Source organism: Mya arenaria, chromosome 1, assembly GCF_026914265.1.
Source record: "Mya arenaria isolate MELC-2E11 chromosome 1, ASM2691426v1".
NCBI classification, from domain to species: domain Eukaryota; kingdom Metazoa; phylum Mollusca; class Bivalvia; order Myida; family Myidae; genus Mya; species Mya arenaria.
Genome location: NC_069122.1, coordinates 25,081,736 through 25,109,543, shown reverse-complemented (window position 1 = coordinate 25,109,543; position 27,808 = coordinate 25,081,736). Strand labels below are relative to the sequence as shown.

General features: G+C 35.7%; 1 protein-coding gene across 7 annotated transcripts in view; it reads right to left on the bottom strand.

The window, feature by feature from the left end:
* The window catches only part of LOC128240363 (uncharacterized phosphotransferase YvkC-like), a 97,735-nt gene extending 77,089 nt beyond the window's left edge, over positions 1-20,646 (bottom strand). For 3 of the 7 annotated variants that reach the window (XR_008262164.1, XR_008262166.1, XM_052956991.1), the window contains exons 1-11: positions 20,592-20,646; positions 16,853-16,956; positions 15,671-15,840; positions 14,040-14,293; positions 13,606-13,674; positions 13,237-13,350; positions 11,801-11,969; positions 10,149-10,201; positions 7,199-7,326; positions 6,805-6,952; positions 87-282 (exon numbers count right to left, since the gene is read on the bottom strand). Coding sequence is in view for 5 of the 7 variants with exons in the window: in XM_052956991.1 (XP_052812951.1) it covers positions 87-282; positions 6,805-6,952; positions 7,199-7,326; positions 10,149-10,201; positions 11,801-11,969; positions 13,237-13,350; positions 13,606-13,674; positions 14,040-14,293; positions 15,671-15,840; positions 16,853-16,940 (1,389 nt within the window). In the remaining 2 variants the exon portion in view is untranslated. Of the gene's footprint in view, positions 1-86; positions 283-6,804; positions 6,953-7,198; positions 7,327-10,148; positions 10,202-11,800; positions 11,970-13,236; positions 13,351-13,605; positions 13,675-14,039; positions 14,294-15,670; positions 15,841-16,852; positions 16,970-20,591 lie in introns of those variants that run through there. The other 4 variants (XM_052956999.1, XM_052957007.1, XM_052957028.1 and 1 more) reach the window with 4 other exon arrangements.
* Between the last annotated feature and the right edge of the window lie 7,162 nt (positions 20,647-27,808).

The window sequence follows — 27,808 nt, the reverse complement described above, 5'->3', positions numbered from 1 at the left end:
TACCTACAAAGTAACAATCATTGAACAGTTTAAACCAACTGCAGGAATATAGTGTTTTTTTTCTTGTGCTCCCTAAAATTGCTTACTTCTCTTTGAATGGCAGTGAGCAAAGCAAGTTGTGCCCCTTTGCCCCCAACCACAAAAGAACTCTTGCAAGCTTTGTCTGTGAAGCTCAGTGAGTGTGCTCTCCCCTGGCCAGCTGAAAGGTCACTGAGTGCAGGTTCCCGTAGCAATGGAACTGACTGCTCTGGAGTGGTTGACATTGGTGGACCTTCAGGATTTCTAAAGAGAAAATATTTGAAGATCAAGTATTAAATAGCCAAAGAATGTTCTCATTTAGGCCACAACAAATTGATCATTTGTTCTACGGATTTTGCCAAAAAAAAATAGGAGCGAGCGAGCGAAAAAGAAAACAACAACTTTTTTTAAAATTTAAGGCATTTCAGAGGCGAGCGCAAAGCGAAAAATTAAAAAAAATATAAAAAAGTTTATTTCTTACCAAATTTATCATACAATTATGTCAAGAAATGCTTTTTAATTGCAAACATAGGTTCTTAGTTATAAATGAAAAGGTTTTGATTTTATCAATGAAAATCTGTCTCAATATTTAACAAATGGCAATAAGATCCAGTGCTTTACTATTAAGTTCATTTTAAACATGGATAAATTGTGAAGACAACATTCCTCATAGTAAAGTGCAATTATTGGAAGACCAAAACTTTTGTATTCATTCTGTAACTTACTATCACAAAAAACATTTGAGACTTGCCAGAGTAATTCAACATTTGAGCATTTCCAAATATTGGGTCAGGTCTAAATTTGAACCTCTTAAAGCACATGATAAGGTTGTAGTGACTTTGACATTGCAGAAGATCGAAAATGTAAATAACACAGAGAACATTTAAAAAAAAAGACATTGTGGATTATATTGCGGGACATCATAATTAAAGCAGCACCAAACAAATCTGCAAATGTTGCACCGGTCATTATATAAGAGCAGGTGGTGGAATAAAGACGTTTTCCTTTCAAGACCTCGCCTTTGCCATGAACCTGCGGGTTAAAGGTCCGTGCCTTGAAAATGACTATCATGACGGCCTCCATAGCTTTAATGCCCATAAGAAACAGGCCACTTTACTGGACTTTCAGTCCAGCCAACCCCGGGTAAATCCACCGCATTCACCCGGCTAACCCTGGTATACCCCCGGACCCTGGATGGGTGGGAGGGGGGGAATATTTTTAAAACAGTCCTACTATTTTATCTGTTTATAACAATTATGAGTATATGAAAACTGAGAAATGCATTTTAAATTTAAAAATTACTCACGAAAACATGTTCAATTGTTGTAAGTCGTGTGTCTGTGTATTTTAATATAAGTTTTGCACTCAAAATCCGATTTAGTTATCCTGGATGTACCAATTACCGGTGTATTAAGAAACTATCCAATGGAATTTTGGCCAGGTTACATGGAAGCTTCTTTAAATTTTTGTCATATTTAAGAAAAATCATTTTGCCATCAGTAACAATCAGTTTTGTATACCAGAGAACACAATTATTGATTTCTAGTTGCCTTTTGTTTACCGACCGTGGCCGCCATCTTGGATTTTTCAGTTACCAATTACCGGGGGAATTATGGGAAATGTAGCTACTGCATTAAACTTCCAGTCAGTAAGCTAAAATTATTATGTCAGCAATGTTGGCAGGGGTGGGTATAGAATAATAGTTTACCTGGCAGAAATAAAGTGCATATTAATAAAAAAAATGCCTAAAAAAAGCATAGACCTCTTTAGATTTATCAAATATAGCAATACAGTGCCTTTTATGAGGATGCTAGTAGATAAGTTATAGTTAAATAAAAGGTATGAAAAAAAAAATTATTATGCTAATAGTTTCCCAATTTTTGCCAAAACAATGTTATTTTATCCTTATCAAAGGATCCCACCACCATTTTCTGGAATTCAATATTGGCATCTTTATTCAACATTAAAAAGTCAGAAGTGTCAATTATTCAAAATTTATTCATTGATTGTTACATATATGAATTGAAAAAGTTCAAAAAATATGTTTCCAATGAATTTTGATATAATAAATGTGTTTTTTTTACCCTTAGGAACATATACCAAGATATATTGTAAACATAGGATACCAGAAGTGCTCTTCATGAACTAGATATTCGGATTTTTCGGATTACACCGGTAATTGGTAACCACCGGTATTTAGTATGTTGGGGATATTATTTAACACTAAATTTTGAGTACAAAACAATCAATTACTAAAACACACATAAATAATTATTGCCTTCAGCGCTGTGAAACTGTTGTTGTTTACTAAAGACTATAATCCATTGACTATGACACTGATTTTCATTTAAAACGTGTATTTTACATTACGAAAACTGAAAGTAACCTGAATAATACCGGAAATTAATAACAATGCGTCCTGCAAAATGTTCCCGACAAAAAAGATTGTCAACAAATATCGGCTGTTTTGCGGTTACCCAGACCTGATTTTGTCCTGACATGAGGAAATTTTGCTCACAAAGAATGTTAAGCATGGAAATACCTTCAAAAAAAGGCGAAGTCGACGTTGCAGGTTTAACTTCTATGTAAAAGAACTTCAGAAAGTAGAGAAAATTCAGAAGTAAACAAAAAAAATAATATGCGCGGCCAAAAAGTATGTGCGGGCAGTTTTTTTCTTTTTTTTCTTCGTTTTTCGAATTTTAGGTGCGGCAAATCCGACTAACAAATGATCAATTTGTTGTGGCCTTAGTTGTATCTATGTTATATCAATCATTACAAATAGAACAAGAGCTGTCACAGTATGTGACGAATGCCCCCGATTGTGACATTGACCTATGAACAAGGTCAGTACATGAAAAGTTGATCTTGCCTTTACATGTCAAATACATATGGCAAGTTATTTTAAATTGCCTCTAAACATAAAAAAATACCACCCATACTTGACAACCGACACTGTTATGTCCTTATATATGCAGCATTCCATTATGAATAAACACCCAAGTGTGACCTTGACCTTAGAGATAGGCACACGGGTCTGTCATGCGACACGTCGTCTTGGTATGTGGAACACATGTGGTCAGTTATTTTAAAATCTGTCCATACAAGGGAAAGTTACAGCTCGGACACTACAACCTATACTCTATGTCCTTATATGCAGCATTCCATTGTGAATAAACACCTAAGTGAAACCTTGACCTTAGAGATAGGGACACGGTTCTTGCACGCGACATGTCGTCTTGGTATGCCGAACATATGAGGCAAGTTATTTTAAAATCAGTCCATAATATTCTGAGTTATTGAGTCGGACGGACGGACAGACGGACAGAGAGCTTTGATAAAACTGAACTAGAAACATTGCAATGCGTCAATACCAGGTTTTAAACATGGGCAATTAAAATATTATAGCCAATTAATTTCTTGTATGAGTAATGAAAAAGTAGCAGCCTACATAATAATGTAACATAATGATATTTTTACGTAAGTTTTATGATATAATTAGCTTTTATTAATTGGATACTTTCTTTATACTGAATGTTTAGTAATTATTGTAGGGCATATTTGATTGTCAATAAATGCGGAAGTGGTTGACAGCCAACTTACAAATGCAATGTAAACATGTATGCTTTGGGTTGTTAAGCTGTCATATTCATACTATTTAAGATGGATCATTTTCGATGTGAAAACAGAGAGGGCCAGGGGAGAGGCCTGTGGTCCTTTATGGACTACAGTTAGGTTGTGGGATGAGATAGAATGTTATGCTGTAGTAAAAACTATATTATTATACCTAGAAAGAACGTTGTAAAATGAGAATTAATACTCGAACAATTGTTGGTTGTTAACTTAAAGAGTTATAACAAAAGTTAAGTGAACAGTAGCATTACGCTACACATGACAAAAGTTAAGTGAACAGTAGCATTACGCTACACATGACAAAAGTTAAGTGAACAGTAGCATTACGCTACACATGACAAAAGTTAAGTGAACAGTAGCATTACGCTACACATGACAAAAGTTAAGTGAACAGTAGCATTACGCTACACATGACAAAAGTTAAGTGAACAGTAGCATGACGCTACACATAATAGGGCTAAAACAAATATACTTTTAGTTGCAGTGACTGTGACACACCAACTTTCATCACTATCCATCGATTTTTACTAAAATTGTTGGGCGGAAACTATTTTTCTATATTTAGTAACAGTGACTTTAACATTGACCCTAGCCCCCTCAAAAGCAATCCCTTTCACAATATACATGTATAAGGGGTCCGTCCCCCGTCCCTGAATGACTAAGACAATTGCTAATTTGGCTATAACATTGATACATATATCATAAATCATCTTGCCTTCATGAAACCTATGCAGCTAGGTTGGATGCCATGAATTTGGATATTGACCATCTGTGATTTTTTATATACAATTACACATTTCCTTCATTTAAAACTAAATATAATATGATATATGACTCAGGGGCTAGAAGGATGCACACATTTGATCTAATATTGTACATTTAAACCAGGTGGCAGCCAACTTGATTGTAATCTTGATTATACAAAGAAACGAAGGTAGCAATGAGGCCATCAATAGGTTTCTTGAATAAGAGGGTATAGAATACCAAAATATGAACCTATACATGCGGGGTTCTCGACTTCGGCTGCCAGACTACAATAAAAAAAGTTATCTTTCCATCCAAAATTGCTGCTTGTCTAGTGAGCAAAGTGAGCTTTGGGAATTGATATCATAAGGATTCATTGTCAAAGAACTTAACACTTCAAGAGTCTTATTTAAGAAAACTCTGCCATGACTTCTTAATCTAAGAAAAGAAATTAAGAACATGAATTGGGTAAACATTTACCAAAAGCTCATAATTTATTTAAAGTTTTGTTTGATGTCATAGAGCACAAACAATAGCAAAAAGACAAATTCACTGCTTCAAGATGACAAATTCAAGCATAATAATTTTCTTGAACTATATTATTGTTTTGGGAAACAAAAACAGTGTTCCCCCTATTCTTGACTCATTTTTCTCCACGACATTTGATGTTAGGATATATGGAGTTGATTGTGGGTGTTGTGATAATGAGATGAACATTGAACACAAGTGTATGAAAATCATTGAAGGCTTGTAACAGAAACAGAGCCTATATATGAAGCTGTTTAAGACAATTTCATAGCTATTTATTTTAGTTTATGGTGTATTGAATTACCCTATTCTCCTGCAGTCATATCTCATGGTAGTCAGCGATCTATAAAGTTTGACTTTGAATTAAGATAAAAACAACATAAATTAGACTTTTTTTGTTTTTATTGTAGTAAACGAAGCATTCGGTATCGTGTTTTAAACAAAGGCACACAAAAATCTATGTCTCAACCTTGGACTTTGAACAGTGACCATAACCTTTAACAAGCATGCATTAAATGCAAGTTCTGAACTTTGTCGGGAGGATTTGCTTATTTGACCTGAGTTTCATGAAGATCCTTCAAGGAGTGTATAAGATACAGAGCAAACAAGGAAGTATACAAAAAATCTATGGCTAGAACCTTTGACCTTTAACTGTAAACTTGATATTGATTCGGAAGCTTGGAATGTGGGTTCTGCACGTTGTCTTGATGAGGTGAACATTTCACCCACTCTTCATGAAAATCCTTCAAGGGGTTAAGAAGATAAGGAGACAGTGTGACCTTTTGACCCTATTTACATAAAATCCTTCAAGGGCTTTAGGAGATACAAAGTGCACATGAAAGTGTGACAGATGAACTAACCCTTTTCTAATTAATTAAAGGGCAATAACTATTGTGTTACTAGCTAGATCCAGACAAATACTGCATGTGGACAACCACACTATCATGGTTATACAAACTTCATTAGTTATCTTAATTTCTTTAGTTAGAAAGGAATGTCTCTGTACAGACAAATTTTAGCTATTTTTCATAAATAAAGGGCAATAACTCTTGAGAACAGCATACTGGGTATATGATTATACACATCTTGCATAAGTTTCATCAACTTCTGTCCAGTAGTTACATAGAAACATAGTACAGGTTGGCAATAGACTTAACTATTATTACACAAAAAAAATAATCATGTTGTGTGCCGATTCACATGACCCGTTTATAATGATATAATCACAAATGATCAACTCGACATTTAACAACTCTGAAACTGTTCACATTTATAAACAAATGATATTATAAAATCTCATAAGTTCTATAGGAAATTGGATATTGATAATTTGAGAAATCTGATTTGAGGTATTTCGGAACTCCCCTAATATAAATAAACAGAACCTCTCAAGTAGCTGACTGGTTGCTGTGGAGTAAATATGTTTAAATGAAACACAGGAACTCTCATTGTTGTTGTTATTCAGTTGATTAACAAACATAATTTGACAATTATTAAAGTTGTTAAGAGCCTTGCTTTTCATTTGCACACTAAGAAACATTACTGCTAGGAGTGTACCTACTTTTGGGTGAATATCTTGAATGATTACTTAATCCTTAAGAGGTTTAAATTTTTGAATGACACAGACCACCACACCTCAAAAGACAGACAAGCTAAAAAAATATTGGTCTGAAAGCCAGAGTTATTGCCCTCTTTTCACTGAAGTACTGTCTCATTTGAATATCTTTAATGAGCTTTATTGCCAAGGTTTACATTTTTGCACAATGTCGCAGACAATAGCTTTAATTCAAGTGAGCAAAAGTGATACCATACCAACAAGGCTATCACTTAACCTTAACTTTTTGCATCAGAAAAGAGAAAAGCTAATAAAATGAATGGTGATACCTATAGTGGTATTCTGTGAGTCCACGGGCTGGTTTGCCATTCACGGTGTATGTACTGAACCTCTCCAGCACACGACTGGTTCTAGTGGTGTAGTGATACACTTCTGGGGTAACCACCGCAATAACATCAACATGGTACACAATGTCAGCTAGGAAATAAAAGCCATATTTAGTGCTTTAAGTTCAAAATAAAAGTTTCTTTTTGTCAAGATGATAACTTCTTTCCTATCACATATAATCAGTGGATTCATCTTGCAACTAAAATGTTAGGCTTTGTAATACAGATATCTTTTTAACTCTCTTTCTCTCTTTTTAATAGTTATCACTACTAGCAAAAAGACAAAATTAGGCAACTTCAATAGCTTTAATTCAAGTGAGCAAATGTGATACCATACCAGCCTCAAAAGTGAATGAGTATTTTTCAGGAGGATTTCTCTCCCTTGTGACTCCTTCAAGGTCAAAATTCACCGCGGTGACAGGGTAGGTCACCCCATTAGCATACATAAGGTAACCTGACTTTAACCTGGAAATAAGCATTCATCAGTTAAACCACTTACACCTGTTGACCACCAGTCAGGGATGTTCTGGAGTAAGACCATTATTTATAGCAGGATAGGTGACCACCAGTTAGGGAGGTTCTGGAGTAAGACCATTATTTATAGCAGGATGGGTGACCACCAGTTAGGGAGGTTCTGGTGAAAGTGGTCTAACAGGATAGGTGACCACCAGTTAGGGAGGTTCTGGTGAAAGTGGTCTAATAGGATAGGTGACCACCAGTCAGGGATGTTCTGGTGAAAGTGGTCTAACAGGATAGGTGACCACCAGTCAGGGAGGTTCTGGTGTAAGTGGTCTAATAGGATAGGTGACCACCAGTTAGGGAGGTTCTGGTGTAAGTGGTCTAACAGGATGGGTGACCACCAGTTAGGGAGGTTCTGGTGAAAGTGGTCTAACAGGATAGGTGACCACCAGTTAGGGAGGTTCTGGTGTAAGTGGTCTAATAGGATAGGTGACCACCAGTCAGGGATGTTCTGGTGTAAGTGGTCTAACAGGATGGGTGACCACCAGTTAGGGAGGTTCTGGTGTAAGTGGTCTAATAGGATAGGTGACCACCAGTTAGGGAGGTTCTGGTGAAAGTGGTCTAACAGGATAGGTGACCACCAGTCAGGGATGTTCTGGTGAAAGTGGTCTAACAGGATAGGTGACCACCAGTTAGGGAGGTTCTGGTGTAAGTGGTCTAATAGGATAGGTGACCACCAGTTAGGGAGGTTCTGGTGAAAGACCATTATTTATAGCAGGATAGGTGACCACCAGTTAGGGAGGTTCTGGTGAAAGTGGTCTAACAGGATAGGTGACCACCAGTTAGGGAGGTTCTGGTGAAAGACCATTATTTATAGCAGGATAGGTGACCACCAGTTAGGGAGGTTCTGGTGAAAGACCATTATTTATAGCAGGATAGGTGACCACCAGTTAGGGAGGTTCTGGTGAAAGTGGTCTAACAGGATAGGTGACCACCAGTCAGGGATGTTCTGGTGAAAGACCATTATTTATAGCAGGATAGGTGACCACCAGTTAGGGAGGTTCTGGTGAAAGTGGTCTAACAGGATAGGTGACCACCAGTTAGGGAGGTTCTGGTGTAAGTGGTCTAACAGGATAGGTGACCACCAGTTAGGGAGGTTCTGGTGAAAGTGGTCTAACAGGATAGGTGACCACCAGTTAGGGAGGTTCTGGTGAAAGTGGTCTAACAGGATAGGTGACCACCAGTTAGGGATGTTCTGGTGAAAGTGGTCTAACAGGATAGGTGACCACCAGTTAGGGAGGTTCTGGTGAAAGTGGTCTAACAGGATAGGTGACCACCAGTCAGGGATGTTCTGGTGTAAGTGGTCTAACAGGATGGGTGACCACCAGTCAGGGATGTTCTGGTGTAAGTGGTCTAACAGGATGGGTGACCACCAGTCAGGGATGTTCTGGTGTAAGTGGTCTAACAGGAGAGGTGACCACCAGTCAGGGATGTTCTGGTGTAAGTGGTCTAACAGGATAGGTGACCACCAGTCAGGGATGTTCTGGTGTAAGTGGTCTAACAGGATGGGTGACCACCAGTTAGGGAGGTTCTGGTGTAAGTGGTCTAACAGGATAGGTGACCACCAGTTAGGGATGTTCTGGTGTAAGACCATTATTTATAGCAGGATAGGTGACCACCAGTTAGGGATGTTCTGGTGTAAGACCATTATTTATAGCAGGATAGGTGACCACCAGTTAGGGAGGTTCTGGTGAAAGACCATTATTTATAGCAGGATAGGTGACCACCAGTTAGGGAGGTTCTGGTGAAAGTGGTCTAACAGGATAGGTGACCACCAGTCAGGGATGTTCTGGTGTAAGACCATTATTTATAGCAGGATAGGTGACCACCAGTTAGGGATGTTCTGGTGTAAGACCATTATTTATAGCAGGATGGGTGACCACCAGTTAGGGAGGTTCTGGTGAAAGTGGTCTAACAGGATAGGTGACCACCAGTCAGGGATGTTCTGGTGTAAGACCATTATTTATAGCAGGATAGGTGACCACCAGTTAGGGAGGTTCTGGTGAAAGTGGTCTAACAGGATAGGTGACCACCAGTTAGGGATGTTCTGGTGTAAGACCATTATTTATAGCAGGATAGGTGACCACCAGTTAGGGAGGTTCTGGTGTAAGACCATTATTTATAGCAGGATGGGTGACCACCAGTTAGGGATGTTCTGGTGTAAGACCATTATTTATAGCAGGATAGGTGACCACCAGTTAGGGAGGTTCTGGTGAAAGTGGTCTAACAGGATAGGTGACCACCAGTCAGGGATGTTCTGGTGTAAGTGGTCTAACAGGATGGGTGACCACCAGTCAGGGATGTTCTGGTGTAAGTGGTCTAACAGGATATCTGACCCCCAGTCAGGGATGTTCTGGTGTAAGTGGTCTAACAGGATGGGTGACCACCAGTCAGGGATGTTCTGGTGTAAGTGGTCTAACAGGATGGGTGACCACCAGTCAGGGATGTTCTGGTGTAAGTGGTCTAACAGGATAGGTGACCACCAGTCAGGGATGTTCTGGTGTAAGTGGTCTAACAGGATGGGTGACACCAGTCATGGATGTTCTAGTGTAAGTGGTCTAACAGGATATCTGACCAAAGGTCCAAGTCCATTCTCATGGCTTCTCAAAAAGTATACAAGTTCTGTTAAACAGACAAGTTTATATAAGCTAAATGGTTTTTCCACTATCCAGCTTAAATAAATAAGTATATACATGTGTACCAGACCAAATACTTTAAAAGCATCCTGTGTGATGAGTTGTTTTGAAACGCAAAAACCTGAAATGTACCTAGTGATGTAGCCAGGCATCCACAAACTGGCAACCATTGCCATTATCCCCACCTGGAAGTAAACACAAACATGATTTGATTTTATAAACTTTCAAAATGAGGTGTGTTAAACAAGAGGTCCCAAAGGGCCTATGCTCTACTGCCATGGCTTTTGTGGTCATATCAATCCAGAGCATGTATGTATGGGTAAAAGGCAACAGACATATAGTTTATGTTTTGTGTTTGGGTTACCTGAAAACGTAGCACGTTCAACATCTGAGCCCAGAAAGTATTGTAAGCAGATTAGTTGCATGAACTATTTTAATATGTGCCAAGTAAAAGTCATCTGACAAAAAAAAAATGTTTCCAAAACTGTACTCATAGTTAAAATTTCTGTAGTTTTAAAAGTTAAAAAAAGTTGGTCAAAAGGTCAAAGTCAAGGGCATCCTAGGACAACATTGATCAATTTGAACAAACATTTACAATCAATTGTGCTGAGATGGATGCACGAACACACAAAAAGATTTTCAAACCTTTCCAGATTTATGTTTACCAAACCTGTGAACCCTGGGTGTGGCCAGTAATGACACCAGGTGCATAACTTAAACATTCACAACCAATTTTGTTAAGATGAATGCGCAAACTACAGAACTTAAATCTAAAAAATGGCCTTTGGGCTTTCAACAAGAACAAGGCAGAGTAATTCACAAAATCAACTGCAGAAGCAAAAAGCAAATTGTCTCTCAAAATCCTAGACTTACAAATTGTCTCCCTTAACTCTAGACTTTAATTTACATGTACATGTAAACTTGGCTAAAAATAGAATTCGCTCATGCAGACCTGGCTAAAAATAGAAAGCATTTCTTTTAAACTTTCATGGCCCATAATCTAGGCATTCATGGGCAGATCTTGCTGGTTTTCAAAAGGAACCGAGCTCTAATGGATATCTAGATACTGTACAAGTTTCATCAAGATACAATCAAAATTGAAGACTGTATCGTGTTCACAACCAATTGTATACACAATAGCATTTTTTTATACTATCAAGGGCCATAATCTAGGCATGCATGGGCGGATCTGGCTGGTTTTCAAAAGGAACCCAGCTCTAATGGATATCTAGATACTGTACAAGTTTCATCAAGATACAAACAAAACTGAAGACTGTATCGTGTTCACAAGCAATTGTTTACAGACGCACGAACGGATGCACATACTACGTACACATTACCATCGCATAAGCTCTTCTGGCCTTTGGCCAGTAAAGCTAAAAACCATCAACTGAGACAAGGGTAACATAATTATGTTTCACAACGCTTCTAGAGTTGAAAACTGCTCTGTGTCTACCTGTGCATACATATAGAGGACAGCTCAATAGAAAAAAGTTTATAAATCATCCAGCATCATTACAGCAGTTCAAATGCATTTCAATACTTAATTCAGCACACTGAATGAAAGACAACTTTATAATAAAGTATTAAGTGCATTGAAGGGTATTGGAGTTATCAGTGAAAATGCCAATTTGCCCTAAAACTTTTACTGGAGGCCGACGCAGACGTCTTTTTTCTCAGTTATGTTATCAACACCTACAAGTACCTGATATTCAACACAGAAGAAACCATTTACTACTTGCAGTTCTTTAGACATTCTGACACAAGACAAAATATACACCCACCTCTTCAATCCAAATGTAATGAACCGCATATCTCTCAAACATTTCCCAGTTCCTAACCCCAAATGTGTGGTCACGGAAACTCTTTAGGAACACACGCTGTGGCTTGTGCCCTTCCACCTCAATAGTTCCTGATAACTCCCCGCACTGCTCGTAGTGCGTCTGATGCTTTCTGAAAAGCGAAACAGGTAAAATGTTGTGAACATGTTTTATGCCTTAAATATACAGTCTTTGTACCAACCATTTTTTAGATTTGAGCTTTCATAATTGTTTTTATCTTCTGGAAAATTAAACTGTTGGATTGATATAAACAAAAGTAAATAATCTTATGCATATAAATATCCCAGCTACATACAATATTTGACATGTATAAATATGAAAGATAAGATAAAGCTATCACTGAAGGTGATTAATACCCCCGAACGCCGCCCTGATATGAAATTGCAGTCAACTATTTGGAAAGCCATCCTGTAAATGACAACTTTATTTTATGGCCTATCGTCAGTTATTCATTTTTTGATTATGTCTTAAAAGTTAGAAAAAAGGCTTTAAACAATATCAGTGATGCTAATACTGAGATGTTGATACTGATATATTTGATGTTCTAAAGCACAGAATATATGATTGCCTATGACCATCTATAAATGAGTTAAGTTACTTTTTTTCAAGTTATGCTCCGGACAAGAAAAAAGTAGCAAAGGGCAGTAACTCTGTAATTAGCTGAAATAGAATTGCGGTTCCTGTACACTGCACTTCCTCTCATTATGATCTATCACTGTATGAAGCTTTATTAAATTCCATCCAATAGTTTTCAAGTTATGCTCCGGACAAGAAAAAAGTAACAAACGGCAGTAACTCTGTAATTAGCTGAAATAGAATTGCAGTTCCTGTACACTGCACTTCCTCTCATTATGATCTATCACTGTATAAAGCTTTATTAAATTCTATCCAATAGTTTTCAAGTTATGCTTGGGACAAGAAAAAAGTATTAAATGTCATAACTCTGTATTTAGCTAAAATAGAGTTATGGTTCTTGTGCACTGCACTTCCTCTCATTGTGCTTTACCATTGTATGTAGTTTCAATAAGTTCCATCTAGTAGTTTGCAATCAAATGTCTGGAAAAAAAATTGACAGCAAAAAACAAATAAAGGGCAATAACTCAGTAATTAGCTATAGAGTTATGGTTCTTGAACGCTACACTTCCTCTCATTGTGCTTTACCATTGTATGAAGTTCCAATGAATTTCATCCAGTAGTTTTAAGTTATGCTCCGGGCAAGGTAAATTGCAACGGAGCGACTGATAAACCAACAAACCGACCACAGGGTGACTCCAATATACCACCTTCAAACTTCGTTTGTGGGGGGTATAATAACATGAATGTAATTCTGTGTACGTACATGAAATTCTGATTTCCATTTATACATACAATACACCTACCCCCTTAGTTTATCCCAAAATTCCTTATTCCAGGTTTCCTTGGCAACAGCCTCTGCCAGGAGGTCATGACAAAGGTCAACATCAAAGTTGAAGGGGTCACACACACATTCCCATCTAAAAAGAGAAAGATGAAATGAATGGTACAGTACCAGGTACGGTTTATTTTAGAAAGACCGAAACTTGTATAGCATGAGAAGTAATTTTTTGTTCTCAAACTCTTTCATAATCATGTGGCTTTATATTTTTGAACGATGATAATGGACTATTTTATGGAATTTTCATTTGGAAGTTCATCACAATTAAAATTAAACATAATATTTAAAACAAAAAGTATCAAAGACACAGGTCAAGTTTCAATACTGTTCCTACTTGAATGACAGCTTGACATTGAGGAGGTTCTTAGGTTTGGGTGATTCTGGTTCACAGTGAAGTCCAAGCCTGTAATCGAAATGGTCAATTCTATTTAGTCAATCTAGATAATAATTAATTTATATTTATGTTTCATTTGTTTTAATAAGATTTTTGTTGTTGTTTTATTCAATATTTTTTTCTTGAATAAATATGTTTTCAAATGTTAATCAAATGAAAGGTAACCGGTACGTCCAATATTACCATGCAATGTGGTCCTTATTCCAGGCAAGTCTTGCTCGTTTGAAATCATTATACTTTACCTTCATATTCCTATGGCCTTTAATATTCACATATATGAAGTATACGTGTAGAATTATTTTTATGTATTTTGGGAATGCTACCAGTTATCTCTCATCATAAAAACCTACTTTTCTGTCTTATATACCATTTACCTCAGTAGCCCATTATAGGTGACCCTCCAAGACCTCATGGGTTCAATCACAGTGAATCTACACCCTGCAGCCCTGTACCCCATGCCTGTGTTAACCACACGTGTATCAGGATGTAACAGGTGTTGGAGGAAGCCAACACCTGGTAAATCCAGCAGCACCCACACCTCTGCTTCACGCTCAGGCTTGCGGGCAATACGTAATGCTATTGAGGTCCCGTCCTTGGCAAAACCATTGAAGTATGTCGTGTCTATGGCCTGTAATTAAACAACAAAAAATATTTTGCAAATATAACCTTGCATGAGAGTGGTCTAGTATGAAGGGGGTGTCTGCTCTCACTCAAGAGGTCATAGATTTAAGTCCCTTCTGGGATAACACATCCTGATACACATGGCATCTCAAATTGATACAAATACTGGCTATTACCAACCATTCTATATGAATAAGCTATCAGCTATCCCCACAATCAAACTAAAATAAATTAGCATAAACTAAAGTCATAGCACATCTGGTTGACCATACAATTCTGCATCTAAAGGCAATCTTTGTTTCAATAAAATCTTCACCAAAGTTACTATATTTAAAGAAATTAAATGTTATTTGAAGAACAGAATTATGACTTAATCAAATATTTATGCTTGTTTGGTCCAAAATTAAGCTGAAAACAAGACTTGTTAGTGACGAATGCCCCCAGTATGGTATGCAAATGTGATGAAAAACATCACAACCTAAACTCTTATGTCCTTGTATGCAGCATTGCATAGTGAACTAAGTGTTACCTTGACCTTGGAGGTAGGGACACCTGAAACATTGTCTTGGTATGTGGAACACATGTGGCAAGTTATTTTAAAATCTGTCCATACAAAAGAAGGTTACAGCCTATACTCTATACTCTATGTCCTTATATGCAGCATTCCATAGTAAACAAACACTTAATGTGACCTCCACCTTTTGATTGCTCTGACCTACCAACCCGATTGTTTGCTATTATGAAAAAAAAAATCCAACTTGGAAAAGTATTGCCATCCCTTTGTGGTCAATCATCAGCACTTTTTGGTATATATATCTTAAATAAGATTTTAACATTTTTTTTTATTTTTAACAAGTTAACATCATTTTGACAAAAACAAGTAATATAATGATGATTGTTTTCTGATTGTTGATAAAATAAAAATAAAATAAGAATAGCATAAATTGAAAAAAGTTATTATTTATCTTTTATTTTCCTTCCTCCTGTGGACAGTTTTTCTAAAATCTGAGTAACATGTTTTATTTTGCACTGAAAGAATTACTATATTGGTGACCAAAAGATACAGAAACAGATTCCATACAGGCTATCAGGGTGATCAGTTAGATCTACAATACTCACTTTAGGGGTGAGACAGACAAAATCCACCCACACAAGTTGTTACATAGGCGTACAAAATTACCCCCCCCCCCCCCCACCCCAACTTTTCTTGCCATTTCCAAAGGTTATTCACCATAATCTTTGTAGAAATTGTATTAATATAAATTTATTACATGTTACAATGTTTCCACTTAAAATAAATAAATAAGTTCAAAAGCATTGGGGGAAATTATTGCAACAATTGGAAAGGGGATTTTTTTGCGGTGAGATGTTGTCCTACACTCACATAAGGGTCATCCTCCAATGGCTGACACATCTCTAGCAGTGTAGGATCCCAAAAGCTGGACCCATATCCTCGTGTTTTTCGGTCCCTTTGCATGACCTTTGATCCCTGGGATTTCATGTTGAACCACAACAAGAGACGAAACAGCCACTTTTTTGTGTAAAAAAACCTGCCTGTAAAGAAAAAAACATGACCCATCCCTAGGCACCTGACCAGGTATATAAAGAAGTGACAGGCTTATACATAATAAATACCAAAATGTAGCAGCTCAATGGTGGACTGTATGTGACACACATATTGCAGCAAAATTGCAACCAGATAAAAAATTATCATTTGAGGCATTCATGTTATAAAGTATCCCAAGCTGATATAATTCTTTACACAACAGTGAATGATAATATCGTTTTCATTAAATCAAATATAACATGTTTGAATTAGATAATTTGATTTCTTTTTTTAATAACTGTATGGGGATCTGATTTTAATGAAATTTTTTTTTATTAATTTATTATTTTATTAATATTTTATCGAATGAAGAATCAAATAATCTTTGAAAATGGCAAGAAAAGGGGGGAGGGGGGATTTTGTAAGCCTATGCAACAATTTGTGTGGGTGGATTTTGTCTGTCACCCCCATTAAGTGTTGTAGTTCCATTTGATAACCCTGATAGCCTGTATGGAATCTGTTTCTGGTTTATGTGGTCACCAATATAGTAATTCTTTCAGTGCAAGAGATTTAACAAAATGAAAAAAGATTTTCATCTACTTGAAGACCCTAAAAACATCTTGAAGGTCATAATATCAATTAAAGCTCCATGGATGAGGTTTTATCATTGAAACAAACATTTAGTTTACATTTTACACAAAGTTTCATGTCTGACCATGTAAAACATAAACTTGTCCTTTGAAAGAACACTATACAGTGAGTTACACAATTCATTTACAACAGCCTATCATTGTCATCAGTAGTTCAGTAGAAAGCACTTCTTTTACAAGTGGCCCTATTTCGCTCACCTGATTTAAATGACGAATAAGTCAGTGGTTATTAAGGATGTTGCCTAGGAAGTAAGTGGTTGATTATTTATATTCCTGTAGCTGCGTTGCTCCCTTTGAACAATTCGCGTGATTTGTAATACACTTACTATAACCTTTGCAAGTCATTGTAAAAAAATAATAAAAAAAATACCTGGTCGGAATTTTCCAGGATCTTGTTTCCTCAGGGCTTCCCAGAGAAGAAAGGCCAGGATAAGACCCAGGACTAGCGTCCAAAACATTGTTAACCTGAAACAACTGATGACAAAACCTGTTTCAATAGAGCATTGATGTATTGCGATAAGGGAGATTTAAATATATTCTGTCTCTAGACTGTGAAAGGTTAGCAATACTTATCATCTGAATGACGAAAGTGTTTTCCGTGTAAGTAGTAGCAATGTATGGATGAGGCAATTTGAAGGTGACTTGTACTGTGTGACTCACTCTGAGAAATAACTGCTTACATCAGTGTTATTTGTTTGGAAACCTTATATTTTCAAAGCCATTGCAAGTAAAAGGCCATAGTTTGAAGTGCCCATGATAAGCTGAAACGATGCAAATTTGGTGATTCAAAGTTTGGACAAAAGGTGTCAGTGATCTTATATAAACCCAACAATTTTTTCTTACTTTTATTGTTTTCTCCTTTTGGGTACATTTAATGCCTCTAAAAGACTCATAAATGCATTTCAGAATTTTAAGATGGCTCTCAACTCTAGTTTAAGGTAATCAAGACTGAATGGTGCCAGTTTTAACCCATTGTTCCTGCAAGCATCCTGTCATTGAAATACCTTACATACTAGTATGTAAAAATTCAGAAATCCAAACCACACTTCACATGCTAGGGACCCTGTTTTGTCCGGTAGATTCTGCATGTTTTCACAAATAATTCAAGCAATACCAACAAGTTTTAAAAGAAATTAAATACATTTAATGTTAAGCCACTGTTCATACAATAAATTAATGCAAACATTTTCGCATTAAATATTGCTTGTGTTCTTCAAGTGATAAATCGTTAACATAATCAGTCAATATTATTGACTTATTACGTCCCTTTGCTCCCAATTACTTTATTTTTTCTTTCATTAGAAATATTATATGAAAACAATAGTTTGAGTATGTTTCTGTTGCTACATTTAGAATGTTTATATTGTAGATGATATATATATATATATATATATATATATATATACTGGTTGAGTTTGTAAATCCGAACAGTCTATAAATACCGAACACCTGTTGAATTACGCGTTTGTTTACCTCGATCAATAATTCGATGATCTAGATCGATACAAACGCTGGCCTTAGCAACGAATGCAAATTTTTGTCAAGTTTAGGTGAGTATTTTTCTTATAAATTCCTGTCAAACTCCTAATCAGGTGAAATGTAAATATGCAGCACGCGGGGAATGACGTCACAGATTTTAAATCGCACTGTAATCAATATCATGGGTAAGGAATGTTCTTAGATTTTTGAAGCAAGGGACACAAATCAAATTTTCTAAGATTAGATTCTGTTCGAGTTGATTCCAGGGTTCCCTCTAGCAATCGCCATTGTCGCCAACTTTTCAAATTTGGCGAATTTATGGCGACAACGATTATTTTCTAAAATATTTTCTAAAAATGACGTAAGCGGTGCCCATGCCGCCTGCATGTCACTGTCATAAATCAAGCGTATCTGCTGGTGCGACTACAAAAATTAATCCGATAATTAGGGCAAGCAGTCACGGCCCAATCAACACCTCACTATTTATTGCAGAATTTAATTGCTTTATCGGATAAACAATGACTTCCTTTAACTGTTATGTCTCTTATTATCAAACAAGGTTAAAATTTAGCTCAACTGTTGCGTAATTATCATGTTAGTTTTAAAAATGCAAATCAAAGAATTTTATGTTGTTGGAAAGTCACGTGATATGCAAATTTCGTAATGACGTTTACGCGCTAAAAATAGATTTGCTTTCGGTTTTGTCTCAATTTGTAATTGCTATAAATGCAGCATTCTAAGGGTTAAAAAAGTGTCAAAAAGATTAACAGAAATCATTGGGTATGCTTACAAATAAATAGAATTAAACCCCATTTGATAAGGCTTCCAATAAGTTGGCTGGAGTATAGAGTAGGTAGACAAATTTCTATTAGGAAAGTTATGGCCCTAGTTTGACAATGTATATTTCTTTGAGTTTCCATTTATTTTAAATTTATATCATAATTTCACAATTGTATTCTTTAATGCTATGACATTATTGTATGCAGGCATTAGACTGAAATCAACAAAGTAATGTTTATGTCACATTTTTTTGCAATATTTTCATATATTTTTATTTATATACTAGTCCATATACAATGTATTTTGTCAATAGAATAACAATTTGCTAATATCTTGTGCTTCATGTACAACAAAATGTTATATTTTTGCACGACAATGTGCTAATTAAATACAATTTAAGGCTTTTAAAATGCTTAAACCCCCTTAACCCCTCGCGAAAAAGTGGCGACAACTTTTTAGAACCCAAGGGGAACCCCGGATTCCCATTCCCAGTGTGTGTTTGATTAGAAATGAAAACAAACTATGACGGAATAGCAATCTATTTTTAGATAAAAATAATTTTAAAAGCGATCGGGTTTTACATACTCCATTTCACCGATTGAATGGTGATTTACTGTGCTTGAAATGAACGTTTTGCGTTTATGAATCAAACTATTTTGTGAATGTGTACTTCTGCAGAGGCTGAGGTTTAAACCAAACATTATCAATGCCAAGTTTGAAGTTACTAGAACCAAAACTCGCAAAGATATTAAAAAACTGTCAAAACTGTTCGGATTTACAAACTCAACCAGTATATATATATTGTAGATGATATGTATATATATATATATATATTATGTATATATAAATTTGCAGTAATTTCTTTCTGATTCTCATGTAACATATATGGCAATTAATAACAATACAAGCCATTTGGGTCAAGCTTTAATGCAGCCAAAACCTGTGGGCAGACCCTGATAAACTCAGACAAAGATTAAATCATAACTTATTATATTAAAAATGTCTCTATTTTTGGCTTATAATATACAGAGTTATTAAGATTGAGAATATTTTTCAAGGGTTATAATATAATTAAAATTTTGAATTTTATTAAATTTCCTATATTCAAAAGGCAAATCTGGAATTAGACAACAACAAAGAAGTAGTTACTCGATTGTGCTGTATATGTGCATACTTTTAAATACATGTACTACATGTATATACACAGGCATCTGGATCATTTTTGGCACTTAAATGTTGTTTAAAACCATTTTGGGTACATACAATAAGATAAACAACACATCTATCAAAGACACTAAATATCTTCAGATGTGTTGTTTATCTCATTGTATGTACCAAAAATGGTTTTAAACAACATTTAAGTGACAAACAATGATCCAGATGGCTGTGGTCTTAGACACAGGGGCAGGTTGCGTTGTTTTGACACACCACACCCCCGTCCGTTTTTTTATCATTTTTTTTTATCAAATTTTAGTAAGAATATGATGTGGTAACTGTAACTTGTGAAAATTGGCAAAAAATATATTTTTTTTAAATTTTTATTTTATTATCTTTGTAATAAAATAAAAAAAAAAATTAAAAAAAAATATTTTTTTTGCCAATTTTCACAAGTTACAGTTACCACATCATATTCTTACTAAAATTTGATAAAAAAAAAAATGATAAAAAAAACGGACGGGGGCGTGGTGTGTCAAAACAACGCAACCTGCCCCTGTGGTCATAGATGTATGTAATTAATTGGAATTCATGCAAACAAGTATGTCATCTTAACACAGTTTGAAAAATTGTTTCAAATTGAAAACATGTTTCTAGTTCAACAGTTTGATGTTCGAAAGAAATGCGAAATACACCTTATAACACAATTGTTTTATTGCTGTCAAAATTCTCTAATTTCCAAACTTTGACCCGGAAGTACTGATATTATTTGGTATTTGTAAATACCGTTCATGTCCGTTGCGTACCAATGGCAAAATATTACAAGGATGTACACAACGTCGGTTAGTCGTCAATCCTGTTCATAAATATTTAAAAAAATGTGTAAGAATCAAAATCGGTAACAAAAATATATGTTTTGAAATGTGTAGAAAAGGAAAACACATTACAGAATATTGGATACGAAATGCAAACGATTTAAATAAATGTACAAATTTTGACAATGAAACATATACTGTACCGAGTAGCACTACAAAACGAAATTAAAACAAAACCATGTTGGCAATTTCTCAAAATGCTACGTTAACTTAAAGACTCACTGATCGGCTCAAATACATTTTTAATACTCATTTGAATTGATTATAACGTTATCATTTTACATCATATTTGTCGGTTAGTATTTGAAAAAAAAACATATTAGTAATAAAATATGTTGATTTCAACGCCTTACATTTCTCTGAGCGGTGCTCTAATTCCCCTACTCTGAATGCAGTGATGAATGATTAAATTTTGCGTCATGTTCTTTGACCTTTTTCTCAACCGTTTTCGGGGTAGGGCGTAATTGGCGTCCGCGGGTGGGATTTTTCTTACGGATCCTTAGGATCCTTTTTTATGAAACTTATTTCAAGAAGACAACTGTCAGGCACGACAAAAATAGATCGAATGAATATTTTAGCGCGGAAATATTTGCACCAAAACTATTGCAAAATAAAGCAACCAATCAGAATTGATATACTATTAATTACTGCCGGAAGTGACTACCTGTAAACTTTGACATAATCGAGGTGAATAATTAAATATTTTATAGTTAATATAAAACTTTTGTTTTTGTTCCTTGATTGTACACTCATGCATTCATTATAAAACTACATGTATATGAAGACAACGTTTTAAACATTGAACTTGTTAAGACCAGCTATATCAGATACCTGTGTATGTGTGTTTGTGTGTGTGTGGGGGGGGGGTGCGCGTGTGCGTGCGTGCGTGTCAAGGTCACACTAACACCATTTATCATTATGGAATGGTTTTCCGTATGTCAGTACAGAGGTCAATTTTAAAATTACGTACTATGCACATACCTAGCTTAGACTGTAGCTTTTTCATGCACGGAGGAATAATAAAATTAATCGGCACATGTGTTCGGTACATAAAGGCGATGTGTCGAATGCAATATCAACGACCCTACCATAACGTTTAATGTCACCATTAACGTTTGATTACTTAGAATCATTGGAAGCTCTTCACAGCTTGATCCTGTACAGGTCGACGAAGTTTCCGTGAAACGATCATAGAACTTGTATTTTTTGGATTGAATGAGATTAACCAGGTATCCGCCCATTTACAATTATTTCGAAGGTCATAATTAAGAATAGAAGCAGCATAATTACGAATACCTACAAACACAGATAAACTGGTGTCGTCAGCGAAAATACTAATTGTCGCATCAATATCGCGAACTATGTCGTTTATATACATGTACATGTATACGAAAAAGAGCAATGGACTTAATGTTGAACCTTGGGGTACACATGCTTTCATAGGACAATGGAAAGGATTGGATCAACATTGGCAACTTTCCAAGATTCTGGAAAAGTAGGAATCGAAATCGAAAGTGAATTGTGCATTTGCCTTTTTTTCATTGTTATGTATGATTGCAGAATTGACAAGTAGGGAAGAAATTCAATGTAAAGTGGAGTTTGAATACATGCATTGTTTGACAGTAGACCACCAATCCTTTCTTTTTTTCTTTTTGAGAAGTGACTTAGAGATATTATGAATGTATGCCTTTTAAGCGTCTATAAGTTTTGAAATGATAGCGTTTTTAATTTTTCTACTAATGGCGCATTGAATATTTTGTAGTTCTTTAAATAAACCGCCTGTATTTTAGAATTCAACAAGTTGTGATAAGTTTCTGACTTTCTGTTATATATTTTCAAGAATTTTCAAGTATATATTCTAATGTTAACATTAAATCTACTGTGTTATTTGTGAATATCGAGTGTGTTTTTAACCGGCATAGAAATCAAGCAATGAAATTTTCAAACCATTTCAAGTATCTAGTTGCCTGCTTTGGTGTTAGACTAGTAAAATGGGTTCAGTTCTAAACTGTGGAATAGTACTCAATGTGCAGACCAAAGGGAGATTTTCATCCTTTGTCCGAGATGTGGAGATAAAAAAAATCGCTCTACACGATTTAGTATCCAATAAAATAAACTGTGACTAACATATTTTCCAGAATAAGCATTAGATGGAACAGCAAATATAACCCCAAGTTACCAAGAACCAAGAAAATGTAATTTAATATTCGGTAATGGAATATATCTTATAATTAGAATATAATAATAAAGTAATGTTAGCACGTTCAATATTTTTTCAGACATGGCCCTTCATCCTCACTTAACGAAACAATGTTATTTTCTACATTATGTGCGCAGACATTTTGAACGTTACAGAGAAAGGGACCCGAATGTGGCATGCTTTGACGTCATGCCCAACTACGACATGGACCACAGATCCGAGTTATTTTATGTGTGCCTTGAAAAATGCATTGTACTTTTACTTTTTATGTGGCATATTATCTTTAAATAAAGTTTATTATAATTATTATTATTATTATTATTATTATTATTATTATTGTTGTTGTTGTTATTGTTAAAATCCTATTCATCCGAGGTGTGACAATTAAGATCGCGCGTGCATAGTGCCAAGTATAGCCTACATGTGCATGTAGGTTGTAGTATTTATTTTCTCATTTTTTTGCATAGCATTCATTTTAACAAACAGTTCAAGAACAGATTCATACAAAAACAAAATTTTATGCATTTTCTATATATACGCATACGCACACGTGCACACACGCGCGCTCACACACACACACACACACACACACACACACACACACACACACACACAAGCACGCGCGCGCACACACACACACACACACACACACACACACATCGACACATAAGCATACATTCTTGCTCTCCCCTATGGATTATATGAGTATTGTTATATCATAAATAGTAGAAAAACAGCTTCTTATGGTTTGTGTTATTATTGCTTTGATACGTATTTTATTATTTGATTTTTAAACACTGCCATTTCCTTAAGTGGGTTTCATATTTGTTGTTTGATAGTGCAATTTGCGATTCAATTTGTTCTCTCAGTATTAAGTATTGTTTATATGCTTGAAATGTTGGTACTGCTTTTTTTATATTTTACTGAGAATATGAAAATTTTCATTAACAGTATAGGGAAATTACAAATGAGGGTGTTTTTTCCTTTAACAAGAATTCCTAAAAACGCCTCCTGTTTGGTAATGCAAATATTCATTGATTTAAATGTAATGAAATTATTTAGTTCGTTCCATAATGGTTGCATCTTCAGACGTTCCCAGAATAAGTGTTCTATAGTTTCTATCTCCATGTTACATAAGTCACATAGATTGGTTTCTTTCAATTTACACATATACAGATATTTATTTGTTGGTATTATTCTTAACAGAAACCTATACTGAAAATTTCGTAGGGACGAGTCTATTGGTAGGTTGTCGTATTAACAAGATCATATTCTTTCGTTTAAAAGAAATCAAATTCATTAGTTTTATATAAAAAAAAATAGATGTACCATTTCATCCCGGTCACCGATAAAGATAATGGAACATATATTGACAGGTTAAATAAAACAAAACTGGGATAGATCTGATTCCTCCCCAAATCATAATAATGGCAAAAATACTTTAAAAGTCCCCATCCTAAACATGACCAATGCAATAATAAGCCAAGGATCATTCCCAAATAGTCTTTAGCTAGCACAAATTAGCCCTTTTTTTCAAAAAAGATGACGCCTTTATTGGAAAGAACTATAGACCAGTCAATCTTTTACCATCAATGTTCAAATTATATGAACGAGTCATAAGTGAGCAACTTACTAGTCATTTTGATAACATTTTTCATCCTTTCCCTGCATATTTCAGAACAACATTTGGATGTCAAACTACCCTGGCTGGTGGAAGACTGGAAAAAGGCCCTTGACGAGAACAAATATTTAGGTGCAGTTCTGATCGACCTCTCCAAGGCATTCGACTTCCTGTCCCATGATCTCATCTTAGACAAGCTTAATGCGAATGGTCTCTCAGCCCCAGCATGTAAACTTATGCACAGCTATCTTACTAACAGAAAACAACGTGTCAAACTTGGTCAAATTACCAGTGAGTGGGACTCCATCCTGAAAGGCGTGCCACAAGGATTAATATTAGGGCCTTTAGTCTTTAACATCCTTCTCAATGACATCATCTACTTTATCAATAATGCTTTTTATAATTATGAAGATGACAATACTCAAAAATCCTGACGTTGTTAAAACCACTCTTGAAGAAGAAAGTAACATTTTGTTAATCTGGTTTACTTCCAATCAAATGCAGGCTAACCCTGGCACATTTCAAGCAATTTCATTTAGCTCAAGAAATAAAACAATTCAATATACTTAATCACACTGTAACGGTCCGCTGTAGGTGGCGGATGTGCGTTCATAGTATAGCATTCCGTTATAGACGAAAGTACGTTCATAGTACATATGTTTACTTGGTTGGTAATGTAACGGTCCGCTGTAGGCGGCGGATGTGCGTTCATAGTATAACATTCCGTTATAGACGGAAGTACGTTCATAGTACGTATGTTTACTTGGTTGGAAATTTGTAAATTAGCACGTGCCCTGTGTGGATTGTGAATTTACTGTATATAAAATCCAGCGGACCCCTTAAGGGTAGAGCATGCTTTTCTATGAGGGGCTCTGTTGGTGTTGGTTAACGTCGCACAATGTCACAAATGGTGGCAGCGGTAGGATGATGACAACTGCCGGAACGGAGTTGCCTTACCCATAAGATTCCCACAACACGACTCACAAATGGTGGCAGCGGTAGGATGATGACAACTGCCGGAACGGAGTTGCCTTACCCATAAGATTCCCAGACCAAGACTCGGGACGAGTCTTCTCGGAGGGGAAAGTAATGTAACGGTCCGCTGTAGGCGGCGGATGTGCGTGTAGAGTATAACATTCCGTTACAGATGGAAGTACGTTCATAGTACGTATGCTTACTTGTTTGGTAATGTAACAATCCACTGTAGGCGGCGGATGTGTGTTCATAGTATAACATTCCGTTATAGGCGGAAGTACGTTCATAGTACGTATGTTTACTTGGTTGATGATATGCAAATTAGCAAAGCCCGGACTCTGTGTGGATTGAGAATTTACTGTATATAAAGACCAGCGGATCCATTCAGGGTCGAGCATGCTTTTCTCTGAAGGGATATGTTGGTGTTTGTGACCGTCGCACATTATAACACTCTTGCTTGTGAAGAGCATGTTAACTTTTAGGCGTTGAGGTAAACTGTTTATTAAATTTTGATGCCCAGATTTCTAAAATGTGCAAAAAAGCAGCTAAGCAACTGAATATCCTTCAAAGGCTAAACAAGTTTTTGACAAACAATCGTAAGTTTAATATCTTTAAGTCATTTTGCAGATCCAACTGCACCTACTGTCCTGTTGTTTGGCATTTTGGTAGCAAGACCAACACAGAAAAAATAGAACAGATTCAATACAGAGCTTTAAAAATGTTTTAATGATTACACCTCAACTTACGAAAATCTTCTTCATAGAGTTCAAATTCCAACATAACATCCGAGCAGGGTAATATACATCGCTATTGAAACCAACAAATGTCTGTACGGTATCTCATCAGAATACATGTATGTTTAAAAATGTGTAGCTTTTACGACATGTAATTGTAATCTCAGATATGAAAATTGTGTAGATGTGCCATCAGTAGGAACAACTTAAATATGGGAAGAACTCCTACCGCTTTGAGGTCAGGTATAAAGCAGCCTCCCAAATAAAATAAGGTGCTTTCAAAACAATCTGGAATTTAGAAGGCTGATCCGCACCTGGACAACCTGTTGTAATTGCTCAATGCTCAAAGAATTTTACAACCTAAAAAAAGTATGAGAATCATAGTTGTTTCACTGAATATCTTTTATCCGTTGTCACAACGGAAAAGGAGTTTTGTTTTCAGTTGGATGACCTACAGCTACTGGACAAGATATGGCATTTAAATACCTATTTATGATGGTTTAAAATTTATTTAACATCTGTCGAACACAAACAACGACTTTGTTTCGTCAAGTATTTTGTTAACGTGTTACGACTTGGCATTTCCAAATAATATTCTTACACAATGGTAGGTGCTGATATTGTCAGGAGAGTGGCCGGGCAGGGGTTTGGATGGTTTCATGTAGGTTTGAATTGACCAAATCATGAGAGCAACCATGCCTTTGTAGCTTGTACGCTACTGTTTCTGATAATATCAGCAAAATCTAGTAGTATTTAAATTACATGATAAATACATGTATAGATAGATAGATTTATTGCAGTAAGGAATGCACATATATGGACATTTAAAATAAACAACATGTATAGTAAATAACATTATACATACATGATATTTTCAATAGCCATGACGGGCACACTGAACCAAGGATGACACAAAAAAAGAGAAAACTCTTATTTCCATTGTGGTCCTTTGTTTTGGTGGCTTGGCATAGGGAGGCATTGCATATTTAAGTAATAATATAGCTGTATTCGAAATTGCACAGATATATTAAAAGTTAGTCTTTAATTATGCATTAAAATAAATATTGCCTTAGTTGTATCACAGTCACTTTACATAATTTAGTAACATAAAGTTATAAGTTGAGAAAGTTAATTATAATTATCGCAATATAGTATGAATATGACTGTATGTAGTACTAATAAAATGCGAGGTTAAGTTAAAATAGTTTCTTTACTGAAAATCTTTGAATAAATAAATGAAAAAACAAACAAAACCTTTTAATAGCATAACTAATTATGCCAAATTATCTAAAAAAAAAAGATTCTTTACTTGCAATTTAAAAATAGGTAATTTCTTAGTCTGGAAAATACCAGAAAAGAAGAAGGACTTTAACCCAAAACCTTTGACCTCTGGAACAGCATAATCCCCTTTCTGACATAAACTTGTCCTGTGTGTGTGCACAGTATCTTGGGAGATAAAATTGTCTCCCATGTAGTCCGGGGCTATGCCATTTTTTATTCTAAAGAC